Consider the following 11,872-nt stretch of genomic DNA (forward strand, 5'->3'; position numbering starts at 1 on the left):
GCAGAGCCTTCCCGGTAACCCTCGCCGGGCCAGCGATCAAATGGTTCAACGCCCTCCCAAACGGATCCATAGCCAATTTCCACGATATTACACGAAAGTTCATGGCCCAGTTCACTACTAGGATCACTAAAGCCAAACACCCCATCAGCTTACTAGGGGTCACACAAAAACAAGAGGAATCCACAAGAAAATACCTCGACCGCTTCAACGACGAATGCCTAACGGTCGACAGACTCACGGATTCCGTCGCAAGCCTTTGCCTGACCAATGGGCTAATGAACGAAGATTTCCGCAAACACCTCACCACCAGACCGGTATGGACCATGCATGAGATCTAGAACATCACCAAAGACTACATCAACGACAAAGAAGTCAGCCAGGTCGTCGCGGCCAACAAGCGGCAGCACGGCAACACCCAACGCGGCAACTCGGCTTCTCATCATAACCCAACACCCAAAGAGATTCAACGGGACCACCCCAGGCCGACCAGCCGACCACCGAGAATAGGCAAATTCTCTAATTACACGCCCCTGACAGCACCAATTACCGAGATATACCACCAAATAGCAGATCGAGGCATCATTCCGAAAGCACGACAACTCAAAGAAAGGACAGGAGGCAACAAAACCCTCTACTGCGAATACCACCGAGGTTACGGTCACAAAACACAAGATTGTTTCGACCTTAAAGACACCCTTGAACAAGCCATACGAGACGGCAAACTCCCAGAATTTGCCAAAATCATCAGAGAACTGCGACGCGCGGAGAAAGACAGGTCGCCGGAGAGAGAAGGACATAACCCGAGAACCCAAAAGCAACCTCCCAAGGAAAGCCCAGAGGAAGATCCGACCATCATAGTAAACGTCATCACAGGCAAGGACGTATCGAGCAAGTCAAAACTAACTATGAAGAAAGACCTCAAGGTAATGGCTGTAAGGAACCAAGCCCCAATCTCCGCGGCCGACAATACGATAACGTTCTTACCAGAGGACTGCCAACACGGCACCTCAGCCGAGGATGCCCCTTTCGTTATCTCAGCTAGAATCGGAACAGGACTCGTACGAAGGATACTGGTAGACACCGGGGCAGACTCAAACATCCTTTTTCGAGGAGCCTTCGATAAACTCGGACTCCACAACGACAACCTCCAAACACACCGCCACAGCGTCATGGGACTCGGAGACAACTTTCTCAAACCAGATGGCTCAATCACACTTTCCATCACCATAGGAACGAGCAGCCAGAAGAAGACAATCCTATCTGAATTCGTAGTCCGAAAAGACTCCACAGCCTATAACGTGATCCTCGGAAGGAAAACAATCAATGACTTCTCCGCAGTCATCTTTACCAAATACCTCCTTATGAAATTCAGAACCGACGACGGCTCCATCGGTACCATCCACGGGGACCGAGAAGTCGTAGCCGAATGCGACAACACCAGCCTAGCCCTAAGGAAGAAATCCCGAGATGCGGCCAGAGTATTCCTAGCTGACCTGGATGCCCGACAAGACGGCCAACCCAGGCCAGAGCCAGAAGGAGATATGGAAAAACTACAAATAGGGCCAACCAAAGATGAATACACCTTTATTAATAGGAACCTCCCATATGACCTTAAAAAGGAACTCTCTCAACTTCTGAAACAAAACAGAGACCTGTTTGCATTCACACCAGCCGACATGCCGGGAATAGACCCCGACCTAATGTCCCACCGTCTAGCCGTGGACCCCAAAGCTAAACCAGTAGCACAAAGAAGAAGAAAAATGTCATCAGACCGAGCCACCGAAGTCAAAAAACAAGTTAAAGCCCTACTCGAGGCCAACTTCATCCGGGAACTCCCCTACACGACCTGGCTAGCCAACGTCGTACTGGTGAAAAAATCTAACGGGAAATGGCGAATGTGCGTCGACTACACGGACCTTAACAAAGCTTGTCCGAAGGACGCCTTCCCCCTACCAAACATCGACGGATTGGTAGACGCTGCATCCGGTCACCGATACCTCAGCTTCATGGACGCATATTCCGGATACAACCAGATTCTGATGCACCGACCAGACGAAGGGAAAACAGCGTTCATCACCCCGGACGGAACATACTGCTACACAGTAATGCCCTTCGGCTTGAAAAATGCCGGAGCAACCTATCAAAGACTTGTTAACAAGATATTTCGAGACCTGTCCGGTTAGAAGTCTACATAGACGACATGCTCGCCAAGACCGAATCCGGCGAACAACTAACCAACGACCTCAAGGTCATAATGAACACCCTACGAAAGCACCAAATGCGGCTCAACCCGGCAAAATGTGCCTTCGGAATGGAAGCAGGGAAGTTCCTCGGCTTCATGATTACGCAACGTGGAGTTGAAGCAAACCCAGAGAAATGTCGCGCCGTCCTCGAAATGACAAGCCCCAAAAACCTTAAAGACATCCAAAAGCTTACCGGCCGACTGACGGCATTATCGCGCTTTCTCGGAGCATCGGCTCAGAAAGCGACCCCTTTCTTCAAACTAATGAAAAAAGGAGCCCCTTTCAAATGGGAGACGGAATGTGAAGAAGCATTCCAACACTTCAAGAGGGTCCTAGCGGAACCACCAATCCTCGCCAAACCCCAAACAGGGGAAACACTTTACTTATACCTCTCCATAACGGAAGAGGCACTCGCAGCAGCACTCGTCCGTGAAAACGAGAAAAAGGAATAAAAACCCGTATACTTCATAAGCAAAATCGTACAAGATGCGGAAGCTCGCTACTCACGCTTAGAATAGCTAGCTTTCACACTCCTTACAGCCTCCCGACGCCTACGACAATACTTCCAAGCTCATCCCATGACGGTTCGAACCGACCAGGCGGTCAAGCAGGTATTGCAGAAACCCGACCTAGCGGGAAGAATGCTAACGTGGTCCATCGAACTATCTCAATTCCAGATCAAATTCGAACCCCGAAATGCGATCAAAGCACAAGCCATGGCCGACTTCATCGCCGAGATGACTCCGGGAAAGCTCACCCCGAATCATGGAAACTACATGTCGACGGCTCATCAAACTCCACCTACGGAGGCGCCGGAGTCATACTCGAAAACCAAGACGGGATCACGATCGAACAGTCGGTACGATACGAATTTCCAGTATCAAACAACCAAGAAAAATACGAGGCCCTCTTGGCAGGCCTATCCTTAGCCCGAGAAGTCGGAGCAAAGGTCCTAGAAGTAAATACCGATTCACAGGTAGTCAGTTCCCAAATTAACGGAGACTACCAGACACGAGATCCCCTACTCCAACAATACCTCGCCAAGGTAAACAAACTAAAAGAAGGATTCGAACACGTCACCATACAGCACGTCCCTAGGGAACGAAATGCCAGAGCAGACCTACTCTCCAAGCTAGCCAGCACCAAACCCGGACACGGTAACAAATCGTTAATCCAGGAAGTCGTTAAGACACCTTCCGTGTCAACAACAACCAACGCTCACCTGACAATCTCAAACCGGGAATCTTGGACCTACCCTATCCTGCAATACCTCCTCGATGGGACACTGCCACCAGACCCCAAAGAGAAAAAACGAATAAAAAGGGAAGCTGCCAACTATACCATTGTCGCAGGACAGCTATACAAACGCGGATTCTCGCAACCCCTGCTCAAATGCATCGAACCCGAGAACACGGAGTACATACTCCGAGAAATCTACGAAGGCTGCTGCGGTCACCACGTCGGAGGCAAAACATTAGCCCAAAAAATCATCAGAGCAGGCTACTTCTGGCCCACGGTTATCCGGGATTCCACACAAATAGTTAAAAACTGCGACAAATGCCAAAGGCAAGCCAATATCCACCAAGCCGCGCCGCACCAGCTCAGCACCATATCGGCAGAGCGGCCGTTCGGCACTTGGGGCATCGACCTCGTCGGACCCTTCCCTACGGCACCCGGCCAACTTAAATACCTCATCGTTGCCATAGACTACTACACCAAATGGATCGAAGCCGAACCCCTGTCCTCCATAACGGCAATCCAATGCCGAAAATTCCTCTGGCGTCAGATCATCACCCGATTCGGGATCCCCGAGATCGTTATCTCAGACAACGGAACCCAATTAACCGACAAAAAATTCAGAGAATTTCTAGAAGGGCTACGTGTATCTCACCGTTTCAGCTCGGTAGAACACCCTCAGACAAACGAACAGGTGGAATCCGCAAACAAAATAATCGTCAAAGGACTTAAAAAGCGGCTCGACGAAGCCAAAGGACTATGGGCCGACGAACTCGGATCGGTCCTATGGTCATACCGAACCACACCTCAAACGACAACGGGAGAAACACCTTTCCGACTAACGTACGGTGTTGAGGCGGTCATCTCGGTAGAGATCGGAGACCCAAGCCCCAGAAAAACGGTCGGAGGTAACGACGAGGAAGCAGAACGAGACCTCATTGACGAAACAAGAAGCATAACCCATCTCAGGGAGCTAGCCCTAAAGCAAAGAATCAGCCTGAGATACAATCACGGAGTCATCCGGCGAGAATTCGCGGCCGACGACCTCGTCTTACGACGAAACGATATCGGTCCCCCGACCCCAGGAGAAGGAAAGCTCACCCCCAACTGGGAAGGACCATACAGAATCAAGGTTGTAATCGGAAAAGGAGCGTACAAACTCGAACGGCTCAACGGCGACGAAGTCCCGAGAACATGGAACGCCGCCAACTTGCGACGGTACTACACCTAGACCAACCTACAAAGGTCGCACCCTTGTCCTCATTTCTGTTTTTGTACTTCTCCTACCAGTTTACAAATTCTAAGGTTTTATTTCTCATCTAAGTTTTAAACTCGGGTACTCTTTCCCGCCACCAACGGAGGGTTTTAACGAGGCCCAACCATCAATAAAAATTCCATTAGAACGGCTATTTCTATTTTTCCTAAGTGTCCCAAATACGGAACAAAAACGCGGCCGCAACTGGGGGACTGATCACCCCCCGGGCCCAAACACGCGGATATCCATAAAAGAACCCGACCAAACGACGGTCCGAGGAGACAAACGAAATACACACAGAATAGCCTAAAACAGAATACATGATAGGCCCGGACGGCCCAAAAACAACGTAACAACGGAACATACAAAAGGCCCGAACGGCCAATATGCACTATTAAAACAAAAATAAAGTGTTCCAAAATCAAAATACACGGCCCTTGGCCATCCGAAAATACCCAAAAACACAGTTCAAAGAAAAACCAAAGAAATAAAGGTAAAAGCTACTCGAGGTCAACGATCTGGCCATCACGAACAGTCTTGAAGGCCCCCATCACGGACATATCCACACCAGGAGCTAGCACTGAAGCTTGAGCCCTCATCGTTTCCTCGGTAGCCGCAATTGCGTCCTTCGCATCAGCTAGCAACTCCGTCTTCTCCCTCTTCAAGGCAGCAACCTCGGCCTTTAAAGCCTCCGACTCGGCAAGAAGCATGGCAGCCTGAGAACCCACATCGGAAGCCTGCTGTCGCTCCTCTGCCAACTGAGAGAGTAGCGAAGTTTCAACCTCGGCAAGTCGGAGAATCTCTGCCCCGGCCTCCTCAGAAGACTTCACAGCCCTCTCCCTCGCAGCTTCGGCAACCTCAAGTTCCCCCTTCAACTTGGCTACCTCAGCATGAGAATGACAAAGCTTCTTATCCAGCAAACCAACCTGAGCCATCACAGGCTCAGCCTTCCGAACAACAACGGCAGACCGGAGGAGAGCACGATATACCGACTTGGCCTGGAACGAAACATCACAGCCATAAAAAAATGGCTCCGTTCCAGGCATCAAGTGTTGATCAATAAAACCCGGGGCATCGAAGCGACGATCTATCACACTGGGCACAAGACCCTCATCCTCAAAAGTCTCACTGCTCGGGTCCTCAGGCCTCTTTCTCTTCCGAGAAGCCTCAGCAGCCGTCACCACGACGACTTCAGGAGAGTTTGCAGGGCCAGGAGAAACGTGAGCGTCGGCCCGCGCACCCGAAGAAATCACCTCCTGAGAAACCGGCTGAGATTCCACAACAGGATTAGAGACAGGAGTAGCCAGAGACGACGACCCCTCCTCCTGGGCCATCGCCGCCTTCAGACGCGCCAAGGATGTCAAGCCACCAGCCATCTCAACTGCAAGGAAACAAGAAACAAAATCCCAAGTTACGAAAACGGGAAACAAAACATAAAAACAAGTAAAGAACGGACACACACGACACACACCAACATACGACCGGCAAGCAACCGGATCACCCATCACGTCCCGAGGATTAAGAGGACGCTCCCCAAATAACTGCCACAGGACAAGAGCGATATCCCGCTCCTCCGAGGACAAGAACTCTTTCGAAACCCGAGTAAACACGGACGGACCAGCCTTAAAGTTCCAGTAAGTGGGGAACCGACGTTCACCCTCCAGCGTCAACCAAAAAGGGTGATGCCCCCTCGCGGGATGAACTTTAAAGTAACCACTCTTAAAACCATGGAAGGAGTCTTCATACAAACCGAAAACCCGACGGTGGGGCTGAGCTCAGAAAGATACATACCCCTTCTTATGCTTCCCCTCCTTAGTCGGAAGAGTACACAAGAAAAGGAAAAGAAAAACATTTACTGAGGCAGGTAGCTCTAAATAATCACAAACAAGTTCAAAAGACCGTATTGCCGCCCAGCTGTTCGAATGTAGCTGGGACGGCGCCACGGAGCACCGATTCAACAACTGCTGAACAAAAGGAGAAAAGGGAAGCCGAACACCAAGCCGGGTGAACATCGCCTCATACACCCACATCCAATCCGGCACTGTCGGGGAGTCGAGATTGGTATAGCAAACCCTCTCGTCAACCCCAGGGAGGGCAAGCTCGTAGTGGCGTTCGGCATCTCCACCCCCACAAACAGCCCCTTCATCACGGAGCCGTTGGAGGTCCGCCTCCGTCATCCGCGACGGTGTCCCCCAAACATCACTGGTGACCCAAGAAAAAAGGTCAGGGACACCCCCTGCCGGGGCCACCGGAGCCCTCACACCCTCCGTCCGTCGGCGAGCCATACCTAAAATATCGACGAGCACCACCGTCAGCCAAACCTCACGGCAGAAAACGACGGCGGGTAAAAAACCAAAAACAAACACCGCCACCGCACACCACCAATTATACGGTGGCACTCGCCTCAGCCCTTTTCTAAAAATCCAACAGAACTATCTAACCACCATACAAACACCACAAAACTACTCTAAAAATTACACTTAGCAAAAACAAAAAACTGCAAAAAACAAAGCAGAAGAAGCAAAAAAGAAACGAGAGAAATGCTAACCTGATAAATCAAAGGAAGAAAACCCGAAGGAAAGATGCCGCAGAAGAAGACCAACCTAAACCATAGAAAGCGAAAATGGAGAATGGGAAATGCTCTGGTTAGAAAAAGAAGCAATAGAGAAGTAAAAGCAGAACGAGGGAACTGAAGGAGGAAAACCAAAACGGTTTTTGAAAAAAGCAAAACGACGAAAATACCCTTAGAAAGCAAAGCAAACGCAAGGGCAAAGAAGGAAAAGCACAGACTGCAATAAATACCCCCTCGAAAAAAGGTAACGCCTCGAAGAACGCAACAGACGCAACTGATACGGAAGAGTCACGTCAGACCTAAACGGTCAGACGAATCTTCCACGATACGAAGACCAAGGCACCGACCTCATCTCAAAGAAATCAGACGGGCACCCGAGAAGAAATCGAGCCCATAACAAACGTCTCCCAGCGACAGACCGACCTCGCTCGCTCTCCCGCTGCGGGGGCAACTGTTACGGATCCGACCCACGGATCCCGCATACCCGGTTACCCGGGGACAACCCGCTTCAACCCGAAGGCCCAAAAACCGGCCCTTCAAAACCTCTAACCAACTTTCGAAACCCAAATATCTCTCTTATCTTAGCCAACTAAGATAAGATAAGATATTCACCATCACCTATAAATAAGAGGACCCAGGTCCCTCCAGGTATTCACTCATTCCTCACATTTTCTACCTCTTAGATCCATTCTGACTTGAGCGTCGAAGTGTCTTTGCAGGTACCACCCCCCATCGCTCCAGTCAAGCAATCCGGTTCCAGCCTTGCCTGCGGGTTCCCGATCCACCCTTCAACCCGTACCAGAGACATCTCGTACACTAATTATATGTAATAAAGAGATTTTAGAAAGAAAACAAATAATTAATTAATTTATAGATTCGTACAGTAAAATTATTTTGTCTAATCTTTTAGTTTCTATAATTGCCAAAAACATTTTTTCTTTTATATTAATCAGTATTTGATTTATTTTATTTGTCCTTTTAAAAAGAATTCTGTTATTTCATTTGAAACACGTTTAAAGTTTTTTCTTTTCACTTATTATGATTCTATTTATTAAAACGAGAAAAGAAATCGGAATGCTATTCTAAATTTATTGACCTGGAAAATAAAAATCAACAAAAGGGACCGTCGAAATGCATCCGAAATAACGAATTAGAGGGACCACAACGTATGTATTATGGAGAAATGCAAAATTTGATATAATTATATAATAACTTTTAATAATCGTCAACTTTACAGATTAAAGATATAACTGATGATAATTTATATAGACAAAAAAATGGAATATGCTATTTAAAAAAATAACGCTAAAACCCTAAAGTGTAGAAATAAAAAGTTTGCTTCCATAATTAACTTGTTCATTATTTGTTTTTATAAGATTTAATATTTGATTGCTTCAGAAAAAAAAATAATATTTGATATATTGAGGATAAATGGATGAAATTTGATGTTGATTGGAGGCAAGAAAACGAAGATAAGGTTGGTGAGATAATGATAATTGTACATTGTATTATTTAGAGAAAATGAGTTTTATTTTCTTTTAGAGAGAATAATTATTATTTTTTATATTTTAAGTTTTTAAAGACTTGGACAGAGATAGATGTATAAATGATTTTATATTTAACCAATTTCCTCGTATATATATACCAAATCGTATATATATACCCTAAATACCAAATTTTGAATTTTTTGGTCGTAGAGGTAGCTATTTATCATCATATTTATACTAAATATTTAAGTGGTTAAGTAGAAATATTCCAATGATTTTATAGTTTTTAAAAACCGTGGTTTCTTTTTTTATTCGTAATAAAAAAGGAAACAAATTAAGAGTATATATAGATTCTGAGAATATATTAAGGATATAATTATTTATGCCTCGGGCATAGTGCTTCTGAGGCTTGTAATTGTATTTTGTGGTCATCATCATACGTTATCAAAATTCATAATCAGTATGGACATTTGTAATTGTATGACAAATCATAATCACGAAGGTGTATTGTATTTCTATCTTGAGAACATATTTAAAATTCAATTTGAGTTTTAGTCATGCAGCTATTGGGTCACATGTTTATTATATCACGTATGTTATATTTATGAACAACCACTATAAATACAAAGCCAAAGAGGCTCTCACTCACACTCCCACCATCCTTAGCCACTATTTGCATTGTCATCCAGAACTCAAGACTACTCTTTTTTTTCCCCTGAATTGAGCAATGGAATCGGCATCACCACTATGGCATGTCTCAATGAATTCAACATTATTTGGTACCATTGATGATGAACCAAAGGATTATTCCCTAATAACCCTTTTATTCCCTAAGCAATATTCTTACATGCCCCTATCATTGGTACTCTTGTTCACATGCATTGTCACACATTTTCTTTATTCCAAAAACACAAAAAAACCAAAGCTTCCACTTCCACCAGGACCTTCCCTCTTTACCATGTTAGCAAACCTTTTTGAATTTATTAGGAAGCCACAACAAACATTGGCCAAGATTGCTAAGATTTATGCCCCGGACATAATGCTTCTGAGGCTTGGCCAATCCACCACTGTCATAATATCTTCACCAAACATTGCCAAAGAAGTTCTCCAAACCAAGGATTTGTTGTTCTCGGATCGAACGGTTCCGAGTATTGTAACTTCCCTTGATCACCACAACTATAGCTTGCCCTTCTTACCGGTTTGTCCACTTTGGAAAGATCTAAGGAAAATATGCAATGAACAATTATTCTCCACTAAGGTCCTTGATCTAAGTCAAGGTCATAGGCGTAAGAAGCTTCTAGACCTTCTCGGCGACATGCAAAAATACGGCCAAACCCGCGAAGCTGTTGATGTTGGGCATGCGGCTTTTAGGGCGTGCATAAATTTCTTGTCTAATACTTTTGTCTCCGAGGATTTCGTTGAATCAGTGGAGAATGGTGAGTACAAGGATATTGTGTCCACTCTTTTAAAATTAACCGGGGCTACAAATGTGGTGGATATTTTTCCATTTCTAAAAGTATTTGATCCTCAAGGACTCCAAAGGCACACTATTCATTATCTCAACAAGTTCTTTCACAACTTGGACAAGTTAATTGAGAAAAGATTGAAGTTAAGAGAAGAGGGATATTATGTTACAAACAATGACATGTTGGACGCACTTCTTGATATTTCTCAACAGGATAGCCAGAGGATGGACCGGAAAAAGATCAAACACTTTTTACTTGTGAGTTTATTCTCCTCTCTTGTATTTTCTTTCTAGGTTTGTTTGTCACTACATATCAACTGTGCATGTCTAACCAAGTAGAATCTTGTTATGCCTTTTCTCACTAGTAAATTATATGGTGTATATTATTGTAGGATCTACTTGTAGCGGGAACAGATACAACAGCATATGGATTAGAGAGAGCAATGACTGAAGTACTCCACAATCTAGAGGTTATGTCCAAAGCCAAACAAGAATTGGAACAAAACATTGGAAGAGGTAACCCTATTGATGAGTCCGATGTTGCCAAACTGCCATACTTACAAGCAATCGTAAAAGAGAGTTTACGATTACACCCTCCAGCTCCACTCTTGCTCCCAAGAAAAGCTAAGGTAGATGTGGAAATCTCAGGTTATAGGATCCCAAAGGATGCAAGGGTCCTAATTAATGAATGGGCTATTGGTAGGAACCCTAATGTGTGGGACAATGCCAATTCGTTCTTGCCAGAGAGATTCTTGGGATCTAAAATTGATGTTAAAGGAAGAGATTTTCAGCTGACACCATTTGGAAGTGGAAGAAGAATTTGTCCTGGCTCACCATTGGCTATGAGAATGATTCATGTCATGTTGGGATCACTACTAAACTCTTTTGACTGGAAACTTCAGAGTATGGATAAGAATCAACCCCTCCAAGCTATTCCTCTTCCTATTATAATAATAAACAATTAATTAAGGGGTGTATTGTGAGTTAGAATTTGGTTTATATTGAATTAAAGCATGCCCTAAAGCAAAACACAAGAAAGACTAGTTTACTAGATTCTTTATGTTTAAAAGTAGATTACATAGATGTAATGTTATTAGGAGTTATGTTAAATAGAAGGTGATTCCTTTGGTACGATAATAAATTTATACGTATTGATATGATAAAATTGTGGACAAATTAAAATATTACAGGTGGATTATATTTTTCATGTTAATGATTATTTTTTTTTTATTTTAAATATATATCATATCAATGATTTTACTAAATCACCCTTATATTTTAATAAAAAAAATTAATTCAATTTTATAAAAGTACTTAAATATCTTTTTTTTTATATTAGACAAAAATTACTCTAATTCTTTTAATTTAATCAAAATTCAATTAACTTTAACTTTATAATTTTAAATTTAAATCAATTTAAAAATCAATAAAATCAAAATACATTTCATTATTCATTATTCATGTACACTAAAAGATTGTTTTAATTCTAATGAACCCTAATCGAATTTCTTTTACCCCTTCATATAAAGAAGAACTCTGGAAAATTATTCTTCATCCTTGTATACCAATCTGCCAATAAAGATCAACCTCTACCCTAATTCCCTATCCAGACAG

The 11,872-nt window shown here is 44.3% G+C and overlaps 1 protein-coding gene across 1 annotated transcript; it reads left to right on the forward strand.

The window, feature by feature from the left end:
• Positions 1-9,438: 9,438 nt before the first annotated feature.
• LOC112771895 (7-ethoxycoumarin O-deethylase-like) lies at positions 9,439-11,458 on the forward strand. Its single transcript, XM_025816729.3, has 2 exons — positions 9,439-10,516; positions 10,651-11,458. Exons 1-2 carry the CDS (start codon positions 9,521-9,523, stop codon positions 11,221-11,223), a joined length of 1,569 nt encoding a protein of 522 aa, XP_025672514.1. The 5' UTR covers positions 9,439-9,520; the 3' UTR covers positions 11,224-11,458.
• Positions 11,459-11,872: the final 414 nt, after the last annotated feature.

Source organism: Arachis hypogaea, chromosome 18 (assembly GCF_003086295.3).
Source record: "Arachis hypogaea cultivar Tifrunner chromosome 18, arahy.Tifrunner.gnm2.J5K5, whole genome shotgun sequence".
Lineage (NCBI taxonomy): Eukaryota > Viridiplantae > Streptophyta > Magnoliopsida > Fabales > Fabaceae > Arachis > Arachis hypogaea.

What these genes read in the sequence shown, in the direction of transcription:
- LOC112771895 (XM_025816729.3), top strand. Translation starts at nt 9,521, where the DNA reads ATGGAATCGGCATCACCACTATGGCATGTCTCAATGAATTCAACATTA. An exon ending in AGATCAAACACTTTTTACTT is followed by an intron (nt 10,517 to 10,650) that starts GTGAGTTTATTC and finishes ATATTATTGTAG; the next exon opens with GATCTACTTGTAGCGGGAAC.